Consider the following 19,688-nt stretch of genomic DNA (forward strand, 5'->3'; position numbering starts at 1 on the left):
CCCCTCTGCCTACACCTCAAAAGAGCCGACATCAGAATCTGCATTGAATCTGTATTCAAATCAAAGGGGGGCTTAGAGGTGGTTCCTTTCTTCTTAATTTATTTATTGTACAGAATTTTATACACACGGGTTGCAGCGCACAGGACATAAAAGAACTATTTTGTGAAGAAGTGATAAAATAAGAAAACATATTGTGTGCCCTGCAAAGTATAAAGCTTAAACTGCGAGACACAGGAGAGAGAGAGTCAATCAGTAGGCGAATGACACAAGGGGTCACTTGTGGTCAAGTGTGGAAACTGGGGCCCTCATTTAGGGTTTTGGCGTAGGGCACTGCAGCAAGTCACGTTGATGCACTACCCTACACCAAAGAGAAAGGGCAGGAATGCACCGTATTTATGCAGTGCATTCCTGTTCTTTCCTCCTGTGCTGGTGCCCTTTCGGCAGTCTAGCGCCAACGTAGGCACCCTTCCACCATGGTGCAAGGGTGTGCCGGTGTTGTCACCAGGATTGTTTTTGTTTTTTTCCTGCACAAAAACAATCACAAGAGGCATTTTCCTCTTTCAATGTGTGCAGCAAAATGCAGCACACATAACAAAAGTATTTGCAAAGTGCACATTCATCCCAACTAGGGTATCTTGGCACTGAATGACAAATGTTAACCGTTACCCAACAGTACTCATTTTTTATCAACCTCAGATGGATGAAAGGCTGAGCGGACAAACCAGGTTTTGAACCTGTGACCATAATAATAATAATAATAAAACATTTATTAAGCGCCTGGTTACACAGAAAAACAGTGCGTCCCCGCGCTGTGGATGCATAACGACAGAACTCCGAAATGAAAGTCCAACAGCCCAGAGGGGAGAGGACACAAGGCAGCAGGCAACTAGACTTTGGGAAATAAGTGACTTTTCAGTTTCAGCCTGAAACGAGATTCTGAAGGTTCCTTCCAGAAATCGAGCGGAAGTTCGTTCCAGTATTTGCTGGCGTGGAACCTAAAGGATCTCCCTCCCATCCGAGCGCGACGGATGCGGGGGACCACCATCTGCATGCTCCCCAAAGATCTCAGCGACCGTCTAGGACGGTATATGGTCATCATCTTCTGGAGATAAGAGGGGCCACGGCCATGAGCAATGCGGTGGGTAATACACAAAGTTTTAAACCGAATGCGTTCTTGCATGGGAAGCCAGTGTAAGGGGTGAAGTGCCCGCTTACCAGATGACCTCCTAGGCATTTTCAATACTAGCCTGGCCGCCACATTCTGGACACATTGCAGTTGGCTCAGGCCCTTTTTACTAAGAAACAAATAGCAGTGAGTTCCCATAGTCAAGGTGAGGGATGACTAGGGCATGCACTAGGGATTTCCTAGCTTTGAACGGGAGAAGGTCTAAGATCTTGCGGAGCACCTTGAGTGTGCCATAACATTTCCCAACTACACTCCTCACATGTTGGGTATAAGAGAGATTAGAATCTAAAATAACCCCCAGATTTTTCACCGTGGCGGATGGAGTGGGCATAGTACCAAAGTCAGCTGGCCACCAAGCTGAGGTCCATATGGACGGAGACGGACCGATGATAAGAAGTTCCGTCTTGTTGCCATTGAGGCGCAAACAATTGCCCTTCATCCAGCCAGCGAGCGCTACAAGACAGGAGGAGAAATTCTCTGCTGCCCCAACTGGGTCATGAGATAGCGTAGTCACCATGAGGTCAAACACAGGCCCCTGCAGTGGATGCATTAGTCCACTGAGCCACCAGACCCAGCACATGCGAAGAGGAGCATTTACGAGAGTTTGAGCTATTGGCAATGCAACAGCTTTAACTCTTGCAAATGCGAGACCTATTGCATTGCAAATATTTGTTTGTTTACCAGCGCCCATGCAGCGCTTTCACATTCATGGAGGCCTCGCCCCTTCTTTAGACAAGCCTCGTCTAAAGAAAGGGGAGTAGCCAACATTAAAGTGAAACCGTGTCATGTGGAGCTTTGACAAAAAAAGCATCTGTTTATCAAGTTCACAAACATATTTTTTTTTTGCAAAAACACTGATGCCATGCTTTCACTTTAATAGCAGCTGCGCACCTTTCTTTAGATGTGGCTTGTCTAAAGAAAGGCCGCAGCCTCCATGAATGTGAAAGGGCAACATCGACGCTGGTAAACAAAAAATTAAAAGAAAATTATAGTAGGTAGTCGTGGCCACTATACTTAAACTGGACTGCTCTGCTAAAATAAATAAATAAAGAAACATGGCAACTATAGTTAAAGCGGACCGCCATTATTACATAAAATAAAAGCGGGCGGCGTGCTGCGACATAGTGGGTGGAATAGGGGCAAATCATTAAACAAAATAGTGCTCACAGCCAAGATAAAGCAGACCGTGTAACAAGACAAGGAAAAGGTCCAGTCGTTATGGGTGGTAACAAATGCAGACAAGGCAGTACTAAGGAGAGACTAACAAGCCTAATAACGACTCGGAAGCCAGCGTTTACGAAGGACAATGACACAAGCCAATTAAAAATATGGGCGGAGAGTGGGCGGAGCTTCAAAGCCATACTCCACTGCCGCATGCCTCACGGCAGCGCATGTGCTTCCCAGGTTCGACCTAAAAAACAAGAAAAAATACAAATATTTCTCCTTGTTACGCCTTACCTCGGGCTGCGTAAGGATTTGGCACGGCTTCCCCAGGTTTGCATGATCTTGTAAATCTGGGGCAGCATCAAAATCCATGGGTGCTGCATTGGAAGACCCACTGCAATGCCTTCCGAACGCAGAGTAGGATAACACAGCAATTTGTGCTGCCTTGCCGTACTCCATATCCATGAGGCCATCTGAAGCCATGCAAAGTGGCTTTGCGTGGACTCATAGATATGAATTTGTAATTGCGCCACTGGAGCATCACAAAAAGTGACTCTCCGGTGGCACAAGGGGCTCGTAATTGTGCCTGTAAATACATTTCTTATGTGCACTCCATGCACATTCGCTTAACTGCATTCTGAAAAAGACACACAATTGATGGACGGAATGCAGAACAAATCAAAACATTCACCCCCAGTCAAGAGATCTGGGTTAAATCCATCAATCTTTTGCTCACCATGCCACCCCAGTTTAGACCTGGCCATATGCAAATCAGTCTTGACCCTGTGCCTCATGGGAACAGTCCAGTCCGAACTGCCAAGCCAGGTCCTCCCTGATTTGCATATGGCTGTGTCCAAACTGGAATGGCATGGTGAGCAATAAAACGATGGATTTAGGCCCAGATCTCTGTACTGGGTTGAATGTATGACATTGATCTGCATTGTGTCCATCAATTTTTCTTTTTGCATTTGTCACCCTGAGTGGGACGGGTATGCTCAGACATGAGTCCTGTGTTCTCTTTGCCACAGGAATCAAGCTATCCTGGCTGATGAGAGCTGAAAGCCTGAAACAGGTCCCAGGATGCTTGATTCCGGTCCAGGGAGGACCAGGCCTGGCAGTTCGGGCTGGTTTGTTCCCATGGGGCACATGGTCAAGACTGATTTGCATATGGTTGGGTCCAAACTGGAATGGCATGGTGAGCAAAAAAACGATGGATTTAGTCCCAGATCCTTGTACTGGGGTGAATGCTACATTCTGTCCATCAACTGTGTTTTTTGCAATTTTCACCCTGAGTGGGCTGGGTATGCTCAGACGTGAGTCCCAGGCTCTCCACACCACTGGAGTCAAGCTATCCAGGCTGATGAAGGCTGATAGCCAGAAACCGGTCCTTGGATGCTTGATTCCGGTCTGGGAAAGACATGGCTTGGTAGTTCGGACTGGACTGTTCCCATGAGGCACAGGGTCAAGGCTGATTTGCATATGGCCATGTCTGACCTGGGGTGGTGTGGAGTGCAAAAAAACGATGGATTTAGGCCCAGATCTCTGTACTGGGGTGAATGTATGACATTGTTCTGCATTCTGTCCATCAATTGTTCTTTTTGTAGCTGCAGTCTGAGCCATGCCCCTGCCTCCTCACCAGGGCAACAAACTCAGTAGAGGAAATATTGACCGATGAATGGATAGGAATCCTGAATTGATGCAGTAGATGCGCCTGGATATCCTTTTGGGTGAAAAGTAGTGCTAAAGAAGTCAACTGATTTATTGATTGATTGAGTAGGAAAAAGAAACTAGGTGATTGGCAGTGACGTAGCCAGACCTTTTTCCACCTGTGACAGCCCCTGGGCTTGCTGTCCCACGGCGGCTGCATGTAAGAGAGGGGGTGGGGAGGCCACCCCCCAAAACTCATGCCACCTGGGACAGACCGCCCCCCTTTGCTACGCCAGTGGTGATTGGTTTTGGGTGATTGGGTTTTGTCCTGAAGTTTATTTTTTTCTCACACCATCTTACGACCTTTAAAGTTACCATGGACCATTGCATTATCTCTGCTATCCGCATTTACAACAACGTCCAGACCCCCGCTAGGGCAACCAGCCAGGCTCCGTCAGACACACAGCACCAGAAGTTAGGGGTTTGTTGTGGTCTAGGACAACACATCGTTGTTTTTTGTTTCTAGTAGGGGTCTCTTAGCAACTTTGGGGCATATTATCAAGAAACGGCGTTAAAATTATCTCCGCTTTAGCAGCAGGAAACTGCCGCTAACACGGAGATAAGGGACTTGATAATATGCCCTGGAGAATTCAAATAGAAGCCCAGGTTAACATCAGAACCTGGGCTTCTATTGGAATTCTCAAGAGCATATTATCAAGCCCATTATCGCCGCTTTAGCTGCACTTTCCTGCCACTAACACAGCGATAATCTTAACTCCGTTCTTGATGATATGCCCCCAAGTCTATGGGGTGTACCCAAATCTGCATTGGCTTAACCCATATGTCCACTCCCCTTCCCCACCTTCAGCCTCATGCAAAACGCCAAGGCTGAAACTTCATGTCCGATATCTCTTGAACCCTCAAGTGAGACACTTTCTCTGAACCGAGATTTCACTTCAAACACATCTTGATGTATTTATGGGGGTCTCTAATGTCTTTTAAAGTTTATTTTTCTATTTTTACCCACTGTTATTGTATAGGATTATGTATTATACCTCGGTTCACAACCTGATTCCACTAGCAAGTGGCATTTTATAAATTGCCATCCACAGATCAATAAGAAATCCGTCTATAAATATTGAATTGAATATAAATAAGGGTGTAGTCTACTGTGGCCTTATCTCCTAGATGCGATTTTGTGTCTTTTTTATTTAAGATTTGGTTTTTAAAAAGGGCAGCAGATTTTCGTATTGTTTAATACGGTCTTAAAGGAGGCCTGAAGAATGTGAAGCATTTCTTTTATTAAATGTAAACGTTAGTGACCTGTTCTAGCAGTATCTGGTGCCATCAGAGTAAGACTCAGGAATTCTGGAAATGGAAAGACCCTGTTTGCCACACATCTTTCATTTATTTCTTTTTGCCGTTTTTACGATTTTTCTTTTTTGTGAAGCATTTTATTGATTTTCCAAATCAAATAATACAGGATGAATCAAACTTCTTCTTCCGCTATCCTCACCCCCCCCCAACCCCCAACCTCCTCCCAGCCTACACAATGGAGGATTATTTTAGTTTTATATTAACCGTGCTATTTTTCGACTTTTTGTTGGTTGTTATATGTTTAAAGACTGCTCATTTATTGTGTAGTCAGCGTGTTCTTTTTTTTTTATACTTTTTTTTATTATCAATAAAACATAAACAAACAAGGCAATAGAAGGCAGTACAGCTGGATATGTGTTCAAAGAGGAAGGAAAGTGCATTACAATTTGATACAAATCATCAGTGTAAGGAGGGGCAGGGGGGAAATCAGAGTCATAAAACATTGAGGCTTAAACAACACTAGGAATGTCGGGTCAGGGGGAAAGAGGAACATCCGGAGTATCCGCGAGGGGAGGTGTACATATATCACCCCGGTAGGAGTTCCATTGGCCCCAGATTTTACCCCACTTTTTAGGTCTGCGGCGCGCCACATACACCGTCTTCTCTCTAACATACACCAGTCCATGTTCTCCTTGCGTGCCAAGACCGTGGGCGGTCTCTGGGAACCCCACAACTGCGCAATATCTCTCTTGGCGACCATATTCCCAAGGGTCGCCCACTGAGTCTGCGCCACATCATAATCAGTCGGTTCCCAAACATCCAGCAAACAACGCCTTGCTTCAGGCAACAACGCAACACCCGTGACCTCCTCCATCACAGCATGCACTCGACTCCAAAACACTACCACTTCCGGACATTCCCAAATTATGTGGAGGAAAGTACCAGTTAAACCGCATCCACGCTTATACAACCCATCCACAGAATAACCCATACGAATCAGGCGAGGGCCGGTCACATAAATCCGATGCAGGATCTTAAGCTGTACGAGTCGGAGACGGGCCGGAATCGCGACCTCCTTTGGTGAGGATATCGCAGACTTCCAGTCCTCTTCATCCAACTCTAGACCGTCACTGGTCCAGACCTCTCTAAGTTGCACCAACAGGTCAACTCGATTGTTAATCAATTTCTTATATATCAAAGAAATAGTGCTGTCGGGAACATATCCGTCAAGCACCCAATCTTTGAGTGGGGATGATTCCGGGATAACAATACCTGCAGGAAAAACCGAACTCAACGCGTGGCGGATCTGTACATAACGGAAGAACTCCTTGTCACTCAGCTCATATTCTACCTTCAACTCCTCAAAGGTTTAATCCTACCTTTGGCCCAGATATCACTCACCCTGCAAATACCGATCATATACCACTTCTCAAAACCTATCGTCTTCCACAGGCTGCCCAATCTTTCAGACGCATAGAGCGGAGTCGCCCAGGTCAGTCGATCCCTCCATCCCATTGCCGCATTCGCACATTGCCACATTCGCACCGCTATTTTAGTGGGTCCCGAAAGTTTCCTTCCAGCAGATTTGGAATAAAGCGCCCTGTTATAATCTCCACCCGGTGGCAGCCACTTATCCATCTCAAACGCAGTATTTAACGCAGGGCTGTACATTCAATGATTAATCGCTCCCAGCTGGGAGGCCCAATAATATCGCCTAATATCCGGAAGTGCAATACCGCCGTCATACCAGGGAAGCGTCAGCTTGGCGAAGGCGATACGCAAACGCCCACCCCGTATCAACCGTCTCTGCAAACTCTCCACCTCCCGGAAATAGCTTGCCGGAATGACATCAAATGTGTTCTGAAGCGCGTATAAAAACCGCGGCAAAGACATCATTTTCAAAAGAGCTGCACACCCGAGGGGGGACAATGGCAGTCTGCGCCAGGCCACAACGTCAGATTTTAACCGTTGGAGCGGAGGAAGCAGATTACGATCGTAACGGACCACGGGGTCTAATGTAATAAAGACCCCCAAATACTTAAATCCCATCTGCGTCACTTGTATGGGGCAACCGCGCGGCAAAGAGGGAGTGTCACCCGAGAGTACGTAGACACAGAACTTGGTCCAATTAATCACAAGGCAGGAGTTCCTCCCGAACGAGTTCAGCACATCAAACAATACAATCAACGACTGTCGAGGCGACGTGAGATACAACAAGATGTCGTCTGCATAGAGTGATATTCGATCCTCAAAGTCTGGGGTCCACTGAATACCCCTCATCGATGGCTCCCACCGCAGCCAAGCAGCCATGGGTTCCAAGGCGAGGGCAAAAAGAAGTGGGGACAACGGACACCCCTCCCAAGGACAAAGGACTTAGAAACCCGACCATTCACCACAATCTGAGCCAATGGTTCCTCATACAAAAGTTTCACCCAGCCAATGAAACCAGGACCAAAACCGAACTTTGCAAGAGCAGCCCAGAGATACGGCCATTCCAATGTATAAAAGGCCATCGTACCATCCAAGGAAGCCAAGATGGCCGGTTCAAGCATTGACGCTGCTCTCGCAAGAACGCCATGCAGGCGCCGCAAGTTCAATGCTGTATCACGATGTGGAATGAAACCGGACTGATCCAGATGGATCAGGTCACTGATCACTTTTATCAAGCGGTTTGCGAGCAATTTTGCGAGGATCTTGGGCTCCGCATTTAGAAGCGAAATAGGCCTATAAGATGCGCAGCGATCCCGCGGCTTCCCTTCCTTATGAATCACCACAATGGTCGCAAGTCGCTGATCACGGAGGAGGGAGCCAATGTCTCACGATTCCAGGAACATAGAACGAAGATACGGCGCCATTTTGTCAGGACACAGCTTGTAAAGCTCGATGGGGAGACCATTAGGGCCCATAGCATAGTACGGAACGAATAGCAGTTGCCACCTCGTCAACGGAAAGTGCTGCGTTCATCAGATCCCTATCTGAATCCGATAGGCAAGGCAATGCAATGTCTCGTAACAGCAGATATGAGTCTTCCTCTGGTCTATCGGACACTCGGGAATACACATTTCGAAAATGTTCTGCAAAACACTCCACAATCTCAACAGGATCAGTCACTCACACTCCATCCGCTCTCTCAACCACAGGGACCACACGCTCGCCCTCTCCTTTCTGTCTAACCAACAATCAGTTTCCCAGCCTTGTCTCCCACATCATATAGACGTCCCTGCTGCTCTCTACTCATAACTCTAGCAGTGTCCGTTACCAACGCCCTATAATCAAGTTGTTTGAGACTGAGGACGTGAATCTTGTCATGAGTGATACCCAACTCCAAATCCCCTTCCAGCTCAGCTATTTCGGTCTCGAGGCGGACCACCGCCTCATTTTTGCTTTTCTCGGCGCCAGCGATTAATGATAGCGCCTGTCCACGGATAACCGTCTTGAAAGCCTCCCACAGCGAAACAGAAGAGGACACAGACCCCACATTCTCCGCAAAATGATGTGATCCAGAGACTTGACCAACTCTGCCCGGGTTTTGGGGTTACGGAGATACCAAGGATTGATCGGGGCCACTCGACCCTCAGCCCCCATCTTCGTGTCCATCGAAAGCCATAGTGGGGAGTGATCTGAAATACCCCTAGCCAGGTGTCTAACTTCCCTAACCGAAGAGACCTGCGCTGCTGGCATCAAGACATAGTCAAGTCTAGAGAGACTACCGTGAGCACCAGAGTGGAAGGTGTATTGCGCCTGTCCCGGATGCAGCAGCCTCCAACAATCTACCAGTCCCAGCGTCTCCAGAAAGCCACCCAACCAAGACTGTGATCTCGTGAGGTCCCTGGGGTGGTAGCAGTCCTCCCTACCGGAGACGACAGAATTGAAATCTCCACCCATCACCAGATTGCCTACCCGAAGCCCCAGGACTACTCTCCCCAAATAAGCAAAGGTCGTAGTCTGCAGATCAGGTGGAACATATACGGAAAGCAGTGAGACAGTCTTCCCCTCCCATCTACCAGTGAGAGCAGCATAGCGCCCCCTGTCGTCAAGGATTATGTCATCTACCTCCAGGGGGAGGGAGCTTCTGACTAGGATACCCACCCCCCTAGAACCAGTAGTGAATCCAGAGTGTGCAACAGGACGATAACCTCGCCGATTCAGAGCATGGCATGTGTTTCCGATCAGATGTGTCTCTTGCAGTAACACTACATCAGGGGAGAGGCGTCTCAGTAGCTGCAACACTACCCCACATTTTATCCTGTCCCCAACCCGTTAACATTCCAACACAATAACTTCAACCCCCTACCCCCCATCCCGGAAATAAATGCAGAATCCACCCCATAGCGAACACAACAACCAGGTCCAGAAGTAAAACAATGCGTTGCCTTGAAACAAAATGAAACACACCCAAACCCTCCCCCACCCCCCAACAAATACCCGAAACACCCCCCCCACCCTGCACCCTGCAGTAGACTCAAAAGCCACCCCAACTTGCAGTGTGCCTGTCACCCTAACATTAAACTAGTCTACAAAAAGAAACCCGGAGGAGGAAAGAGTCCCACTCCCCCCGCCACCTCTGGGTATCCCACCATAAGTAACGCAAGTGTAAAAGTCATCGAACGACAGCTGCCAGTTATGCACAATGTCCAGAAACCACTGCTCATTCTTGTCACAACGGGCCACCTTCAGCTCCTTCAGAATGTTCCGAGCGATCACGCTGCGTATACAACGTATCAAGCCAGTCACTCACTCTCTCAGGGCGGTCAAAGAAAAACGTCTAATCATCGTACTCAACACGCAGCCGAGTTGGAAAAAGCATCGCGTATTTCATACCCATGTCTCTCAGTCGTCGCTTCGCCCCCTGAAACCCCATCCTTTGTTTCTGAACGAACTGGGTGAAATCTGGTAGAAGCTCACCGTAGTGTTTTCAAACTTCGTGGGGCCGCCCACCCGTGATGCCTGCAGGATAGCGTCTCTATCTCTGAAGTTAAAAATTCTGGCGATGATAGGACGCGGAGGGGCGCCCAGCTTCGGCTTCCCGCCCGGCACTCTGTGCGCACGTTCCACCGCAAAGAAGTTGCTCAGGCCTTTGGGGCGAGATGATTTAGGATGAGGTCCTCCACAAGGAGATCTGCGGCTGGTTCTTCCGATTTTTCAGGGACCCCAATAATACGTACGTTATTGCGTCTGGCCCGACTTTGGACATTGGAGGATCGTAGGTTGCGATCCTCCGTCTGTAAATCGGACACATCAGTCGTAAGGCTGGAGGTCTTCAAATCTAAGGATTTGACCTTTTCGTTAGTCCGCCCTGATCAAATTGACGTTGATTGCCACAGTATCAAGCTTTAGGGCCAGAGCCTCATATTGTTGGCCAATAGAGGTCTTCATACTAGCAATGGCGCCCATGACATCATGCAGGGTCAAATCATCCGCCGCTGCTGAGCCGTCACCCGCCTCTTCCAGAGACCTACTCGCACCACCGGGGGACCCCTTAGGATGGGTATAGCGATCCATGATATTCGATTGAATAGTGCCCCCCCGGTGAATGGTCTCGGTCTTTCGTTTCTCGCTATCGGGTTTGCCCGCCATATTGGGTGTTGCGCCCCGGAGGGGCCTTTGAGACCTGGTAAAAATGACTCCTCTCGATTCACCCACCGGGATCTCCAAAAGCGAGTTCCAGACGGATATCCCACGACCAGAAACACTCAGCAGCTGGCATACAGTGAAGTTGCGGGCCCAGGCTGCATCCCGGGCTGCCAGAGCGGTCTTGAGACAGGAGGAGGCCGAGGAACCAAAAACGAAACCGAAAGTTAACTCCGAGGTTGTGAGCAGGACCCCGTAGGCCGTTGTTGTTCAACTACTACCTGGGCACCACAGTGACTGGAGCCCCGGGTAGTTCCATGGAGCAGGCCACAAAAGGTCAAAGTATCGTAGTTGTGGTTCCCGGAGTCCAAATCGATTTCTGAAAGCAGCTATTATATCAGCTGGGTTGCGTCTTCAATAACACGCCGCCGTAATCAGGATAAAATTCAGGATAGATGCGGGAGGTGGCGAGGGTCTCGGGAGCTCTGTGCTCACGCGGCCATCTCGGTTGCACGCGAAGCTCCTCTCATCAGCGTGTGCTTTTGAAGAAGATATTTTGTTCGATGCTACAGGTTTCATGGGCGCTTTTGAAAATTAAGTCAACATCTTGCTATAATTACATTCTTTCATGAGTGTTTGGTAATATGTGACTGCTCGGATATGGTTGCAAATTTATTTAAACTTTTTTTTAAATGTTTTGTGTAGAACAAGCACAGGTGAAATAGTAAGAAATAGCTAAACAATACAAAATGACAAACGATCCCTAAATTATAATAAAATATACAACATATTTATACACATTTTACTCTACATCTTCAGTCAAAAGTTTAAAGTGCAGTAGAAAGATTTCCATTTTAGGGTGAACACTGCCACCTGACGTCATTTTAGACCACCATGTCCTGTCTGTGAATATGTGGCTTTTCCTGTATAGTCTGATGATGAATAAAGGTTTAATTTGCACTGCTTTAACAGCACCGTGATTCCTTTCAGTGGTAAAGCTGAACATAATAGAATCAAAAGAATAGAATATAAGTAAGCATTGTCAGTGAACAAAAGCTGCAGGAATGAATCACAAACACACAAGCGTGGTAATGTGTAACCCTGGGCGTAGTTTGCAAAGTTGCGCTTCGCGTAGCTACGCGAAGTGCACTTCGCGCTACGCATAGCACTACTCGAACTGTGTAGTACCCTGTTGGCACTGTGCATGATGCCGTTTTCAATGATTGCACAGTGCGGACAAGCATCCGGCACTGGGCAATCATCGCGAGCAGTCGTGTGCATACGCGACCACTCGCAATGAGAAACCTGACCTCCCTGCGTTGAAAATCTAGCCAGGAGGTTTATTTTCCACGCTTGCGATCAGCAACTTGATGTTGCTGGCCGCAAACGAGGAAAAAGTCTCGCTGGGATGTAATTTGCTTGCTCGCGATCGCCAACTTGACGTTGAGGACCGCGAGCAAGCAAAAAATGACCGCTACGCGTGTTTGCACTGTGCTACGTGCAATTCGCATAGTGTGAAGTAGCGGAAACTTCGCAAAATACGCGAGCGTAGCGTAGTGCTTTGCCCAGGGTTAGTAATGTGTGACCGCAGACAAGAAGACGTCCTCCCACGCCACCGAGAGGCCAGTTACAAATACATTTTACACATGCAGGCCTTTAACTCTTTTTTAAAAATATAATGCATATGGTGTTAGCTGAACCGAAAGTACCTCATTCAGAGAGGATGCCGGATTGGGAGAGCTGCTTATGACAAGGAAATTGCTGGCAGTACTGACAATAGTACAGAGGGTGCTGGCCTGTGTGTGCTGCACCATATTCAAAATTTTACTAATAAAGATACAAGTATTTAACAAGCATTGGGCACTGGATTACAAGTTATAGTCCATGATGTAATTGTCATATTTGTTTAAAGAGACCCGCTCAAGGATTGTACACTGGTCACATCTGATACGAATACTTCCTAAATATGCCTTGAGTAACTATTTCTTGAGGTGCTTTCTTAGTGACTTGCAACATACTGTCATCTAAGTTTTGTAAATGTTTGCCCCACTATTTCTTCCTTCCCAGTGGTTCTATTACTAACTCTTCAGTCCTTGGAATATTGTTATCTTTTGTATTTTTGACTTTTCAAGGGCCAACATTATTCAGAAGTGTAAACCGGAAACACACCTCAAAGCAGTGACATCACCAGCATCTTCACGCGCTCTCGGCCCCTGACTCAAATCCAGACCTCTCATGGATAGGGAAAGTTTAGCTAAATGGACCTGTTCACTAACAATGAATGCACTTGGCCCAACAGACAGTGATAAAAGCATCTCTTCTGTCCATCAAGATTGCACTGTCCATAGCGTGGTGGGCAGAGCGTGTGCCTTCCAATCTGGCTTTAGACCTGCCCACTCTCCCAGCCAATCGCAGCAGGGGTTCATCAGTGCCACCTAATGTGCCCTCAGACTTTAAAAAACCTATCAGCAAATCCAATCCGTTTACATCTAGGCCTGCTCAGCTTCACAGCCAATCACAGCGGCTGACCCAGAGAGCTTTCCAGTCTGCCTCCAGGCCAGGCCCTCCTCTTAGCCAATCACAGCACAATTACAACAGCTACAATGCAGTTTAAAAGGGAAAGCAGATCAGGTGGGACCTCTAAGCATTGCCTCGAACAGCTCTTATGTTTTCTATTTTAATCTTTAAATATGTTTATGCTAAATTTATGTCTGAACCTCACTTCATATCCATCCTCATATTTCTCCTGCACTACTTTTTACACTTTGTTTTTTTCTCTGCCCCTCCTTCTGTCTCCTGCCTTCCTCGGACTGTGTACCCGCCTCGCCCGCACTCCTGGCCTCAATGGTCCCAGCTTTTCACTAATCACTGCCCCTTTCTTGCGCCACCCGAGCTGGACCCTGCAAAGCACGCCTTCTCGGTAAGGTCCACACTGCACCTGCTCACACAGCACCCACAAACTAGGACTTTGTGGGTGCTATTTACCTTCCCTAAGTCCACCCCGTGCCACTCTGCTGTGGACACCTGTGCACCCAAATCTAATTCCATGCATGCTGTTTCAGGATGGCACTCTTACTGGCATACTTTCCCTGGCACTAAATTCCATCTACAGCCGCAAATCTAGGCCCAACATGATACTAGGAGTCAGGGTCTGGCATTTGCTACAATATACCTACCTGTTTGGGAGCATTTAGAAACTTTGCAGTACCATCTTACCAGGGTGGGACGAGGTGTCAGTTCTTTTAAATTCTATATTAAGATTTGGATCTCAAATGAGGTCCACAGATGGATAAAACAAATTACACTAAAACTGATTTAATAATTGTGTCATAATAATACTATTAAGTAAATGCATGTTTAAATCCTTTACTCACAATCAGTTACATCGAATTAAATGCATATGTAATTTCATTATAAAGAGGGAAAAGTGAACATTTTGTGCAAATGACCCACTCCCCATTGCAGCACAGATTATGTGCAAATTTCTCAGAAGAAAATAAAATCATAACAGAAATTTGCATCTAGACCAGAGATTTAGATTCTTGCTAATAACACTTACCAGGGGCTAAGATAGTGAACTTGTATTCACTCCCATGAATCCCGCAAGAAACTCCCCCCGCATAGCAGCAATCAATCTATATGTTACTCCACAAGAAAACAGTCCCATAAATTCCTTTCCCTTATACAGCAACACTCTAAAAGAATTATAAGTTCAAAACCTAAATAAAAAAGTTAAATATTTTTGTGCATATTATTAAATTCTTTGAATTAAAAAGAAACTCAAGTGCTGCTGCTAACAGTTTTAATATTATTCTGTAAAAACATTGGCTGTAGCAGCCGGTACCGATGTGGTAACGGGCCTGGACAGACAAACAGGACATGGTTTAGGTTCTGAATCCCTAAATTAGCACGTGTTACAATCTTTCCCTGTTCTCGCAAGAAGACGACCAATTTACCATTAAATCATTACATGGAAGTAAATACATACAGAATAAATTCAGCAGGCGGCAGATCCCATGAACCAAATTCCAAGCCAGATACTTGTGGGCTACTCTTGGATATCAAGATGAGGATATTACCTCCTACATTTTCTTCATCCTGCTGCACTTAAGATCCCTCTGAAAAGCTCAAAATGTATCCTTTTCTGATGCTTTGCAATAAGTTTATGTAACATTCTGTATGCTTCTTTCTAAAACCTCATATTGGTGTATTCTGAATTTGGTTGTGATCTGTGCTGATCTGTGGGGAAAAATGTCAAAAGTGAATATATAAAAAAAAAAAATCCCTCTGAAAAATAACAGTACATCTAATACTCCTTAAAATGTTTTTGAATTCTAAAAGAAAAAGAAGGTAAATCACAGATTCTTCCTGTACATTAAAATAATTCAACGCTTAAGTAAAATCACTGATGAAGGAATATTTGTCTGCTTCTGAACCAAAGATTACCTGGTTCAAAAAGCCCTTTATAGAATCCGACTCACTATTCTTCAACTGATAGCTCCACCGAATCAATCTAGCTAATCCTTGAACATATGCGCTTATCAGATCGAACTCTAACCTCATAGCAGGGGTCGAAACAGATGTACTAAAACTACATAATTTATTCATGATCTATCTTTTCAAAGAAGCCCCATTTTTCTACCTGAATAGATTCAATAGCATATAACAATGTTGGAGGAACTTACACTTTAAAAACAGAAAGCATTTGCTAAAAAGGCCTTCGACCCATTACAATATAAAACGTGCATAACCCGTTTGCATACGAGACAGCTTTTCAGGAGCAATGTTCAATGTGGGCCTTATCCTTTGTGCTGCCAGCTACCATTTTCCCTAAGTAGAAGTATGAATTTACAATCTCAAGTTTCTCTAAGCCAATACTCCAAACATATTTGCAATTTTTCCACACTTTCTACTTTTTAAAATCAAGATTTTACTCTTAGAAACATGGACGGCGACCTATCTACGGGGCACTGTAAAAGTGCAAAGAGAACATTCCTTTCTATGTGTACTATTTATACATGAATATTTACATTTTTCACACTAAGAAAGACATGTAAAAGTACATAAAAGAGTACCACAGGAGTACTACTTCACTTACTCTAAAATGGCCTTGTGAATGAGCCCAGTACCTGTCTTCAGCTTACTCAGTACTGCTCTGTCCCTGCTGCTGCATTTACTCTCTTGCTACAACTACTCCTGTCCAGTGTGAATTCTGTTACTGTTTCCCCCATAGTCCCTATTGGAAATGGGCTCCATTCATTTACATTCCCTTTGTGAGGAACTTCCTTATGTCACTGTCTTTGTAAAGTCAATGCTTTCCTGATGAATTGTAAACTATAATCTATTGTACAATTTTCCGCTTGCTCCTAAAACATTAGAATCGACATCGAAAAGTCAATAGGACCAGCTCTCCAATGAGAAAAGAAAAATGTTTGTTCTTTAAGGAAAGAAAGAATTAGGAAAAATGCAAAGTTTCAGAGGAAGGAAGTTCCAAAGATCAGCAGCGCAGCAGAAAGAAAGTCCGCCAGTGCTGGCGTGTTTGAAGCAGGAGCAGGCCGAAGGACCTTCGATACCGAGCAAAGAGAATGGGACGAGGCGTAAGGCAAACATTTCCTGCACAGGTTCAGAGGAAACCTAGAGAGGAAAACTTGATGCAGGATGGAAGGAGCCTTGAAAGAGTTTCTTTTGGAAATAAGTAGTCAAGGTAGCATGATCAGATGGAAAGAAACAGAATCAAATTACCTTAATCCCAGGTGGTGGTGAGCCACTGCATTCTGGAGTGCTTGGCGCCACTCAACACAGTAAAACCCCTTCCTCATGTAAAGCCCCATACATGGCTTCGGGGAGCTATGCTGTCCTGTATTGCTCACCGGTTGGTTTCTGTCATTTATAAAGACTATTATTGACTTGTCCATCTGTCTACTTGTTTTTCCATAAATCAGGTAAAATCTTAGATATTTACAAAAACTTAGAGGCACAGCAAGATATCTGTAATTTTACATTGTTGGAAGATTCTAAGCATATTGATGACATACCCTTATAGTCAACGTTTGCATCCATCACTGAAGTTGATGTCAAGGCTGCCTTGGTAGGAAGTCCGTCAGGTTTTCTCTTTAATCCCTGAATTCCCAAGTTATCTGCCTCCATTTCTAAAGGCATCTTAATTATTCCTTAGAAACTGGGACGCTTCCCTCCTCTCAGAAATCTGCAATAGTGATGCCTTTGCTGTAGTAGCCCACTGCAGATTCCGCCATTTTTGTGAATTTTAAGGCTTTAAGTCTGTTGCCTGGTCCAACCAAAATTTTGGCCAGTAAATAAGCAGCTCTCACGCTTTCTTGAAACACGCTTGTCTGGAAGACTCATATTAGGGTTTCTGGCAACAGCAAAACATAGATTGCTTGTCTAGCAGTCTTGGAACAGGTTTGCACCATTTTAGACACAGGAGGTCATGCTGCTTTGGTGTTATTAAACTTCTCAGCTGCATTTGACAACATATTACACTCCATTTAATTGAAGCACTGCCCCTTAAGGATATTTGGGGTGCGGCACTCAGGTAGATACATTCTTCTAAATCAGATCGCTCTTAAAGGGTCATCTTTGGCTTTTACAAATCCATGGCTTTCTAGTTTAAACTGGGAGTTCCTCCTGGGTTTTCACTAAGCTCTACCCTGTTTAATGTCTATTTAACGCCATTGGCCTAAATTGGCTAATCGTTTGTATTCCCGATTGTGTCCTATGCTGACAGTCCGCAGCTCATTGTGTCTATGTCTGATCAAAAGGCTTACACACAAGAGCTCTTTAAAGACTGCTTATCATCAATTGCCAAATGGATGCATCAGCGCTGTCTGCAATTCAATTCCTCTAAAGCATTATGTGTGCAATAGACTTACCATAATAATGAATAAATCCAACCTTTTACTCACCTGTTTAACTTTACAATAAACCACCCTGCCAGTCACCTCCCCACTTATCCAGTCATGCCTGCATACACACTCAATCCATCACTCAATGTGCACATGTAGGCGTCCACTGGTCCACCACAACAACCAGCAAACAAAGCCAGCCACCCAAGCACTGCATCAATCATCTGAACACTCTTCATGAGGTTATCAAACTGCTGTTATCCAGCCATCCAGTACATCTGACATCTACCCACTCAGATTCCTGTGCCTTGTTTGCCTTTTATACATCTATGCAATCACCACTCATACAGTGACCTCATATATTATAACCACCTGGTACCCACTTATCAAGCTTTCTATCCCCACTTTCCAAACCTTGACACATTTATCCAGGACCCTCCCACACATCTTCTGTTTTCCAATAACACGTTCACTCACTTTTTATTTTACTCAATCAGTAGACAGTGCACCCTCTAACTCATTTACCCACCTACTCACACAGCCATGTATATTCTTTTCTTGTGTCCTCATATTCCCACCATATCACTTCAAAGAGGGACCATGGGTATGGTTAAGAGTAACATCGTGCTGCGCTCTTCTGTGACTTTCCTCTGGAACATAATTATTTAGCAGGTCAGATATCAATCCAAGGAGACCGATAATGATCACAGTGGGCCCGATTCACAGAACTAACTTAAGACAAAATCCTAAACTTACTACCATTTACTCATTTTTGTATTGACAGAAGGCCCTTAGTCATTGATGAACAAGTGCCTTCTGTGAACACCAAAATGAGTAAGTGCCTTCTGTGAATACCAAAATGAGTAAGTGCCTTCTGTGAATACCAAAATGAGTAAGTGCCTTCTGTGAATACCAAAATGAGTAAATGCCTTCTGTGAATACCAAAATGGTAGTAAGTTTAGGATTTTGTCTTAAGTTAGTTCTCTGAATCGGGCCCCATGTTAATAAACATTAAAACTGATGTCTTCCAGAAAAAGCAGAAAGGTGTTAGAACTCAAACTGAGTCTGTCATCTGCCACCTCATCCCTTTATGAGAAATGCACAACAGCATGGCCAACAGTAGACAATGTGCTCTGGAACTCTCTAGTGAAAGTGGTCAATATATGTTGCGAGTCACAGAGGTCATCCAAGTATTTTCTGTCTGTCGATAATGAATGATGTATTGAGATTTCAAGCTTTTTTGTCATGGCTCGATAACATTTTCACATTTGCTTTCATTCTTTTTTGCCTGTAGAGTTTACAAGAAGACAAGTCCAAATGCGAAGGTGAGTGACTTCAATGTCTGTAAATTGTGCAAAAGATCACAAGTCCTGTTCTACTCTGAGACCTTGAGGTCTTATCTTTGCCACCCAAAGAGGATTCGCAGAGGCAGTGTGCCAAAGGGGGCTGGCCACCTGCCAGAGGCAATGCACTGGTTCCAACCTCCCACTTCAGACAGCTGACTACCATGCCCAAGGGGGAGTTGGGTGAATATAATAAAAGTAAACAGAAATTCACTGAAAAAAAACAAAGATTAAAGAGATGTTATAGTTAGATATGGCAATAAACTGTTATCTCCCAATTAAAAAAACTCATAAATTCACTGAATAAAAAAGGTTAAAGTGATGTTATAGTTAGGGATGGCTATGAGCTCTTAGCTTACATTAAAAAAATCTAAAAATTCACTGAGACATCAAAGATTAAATTGAGATTATAAATAGGGGAGGAAAAGACACAAAAACCAATGCTTATGGATCAATATAACACTGAAATTCATCAGTTATACTTTAATGAGCTAACTATAACTTGTGCCCCACTATACACTGCTTAAGTTCTCACATATATGTAATTAACTACATGATAAATGACAACATTGATGACATCACTGATGATATCTCAAT

The 19,688-nt window shown here is 45.0% G+C and overlaps 1 protein-coding gene across 1 annotated transcript in view; it reads left to right on the forward strand.

Annotated features, from left to right (window-relative positions):
• The window catches only part of ARR3 (arrestin 3), a 131,270-nt gene that overhangs the window by 22,510 nt on the left and 89,072 nt on the right, over window positions 1–19,688 (forward strand). Inside the window, exon 3 of the mRNA XM_078640004.1 lies at window positions 19,043–19,073. Coding sequence (XP_078496130.1) covers window positions 19,043–19,073 — 31 coding nt within the window. The remainder of the gene's footprint in view (window positions 1–19,042; window positions 19,074–19,688) is intronic.

Source organism: Lissotriton helveticus, chromosome 4_2 (assembly GCF_964261635.1).
Source record: "Lissotriton helveticus chromosome 4_2, aLisHel1.1, whole genome shotgun sequence".
NCBI classification, from domain to species: domain Eukaryota; kingdom Metazoa; phylum Chordata; class Amphibia; order Caudata; family Salamandridae; genus Lissotriton; species Lissotriton helveticus.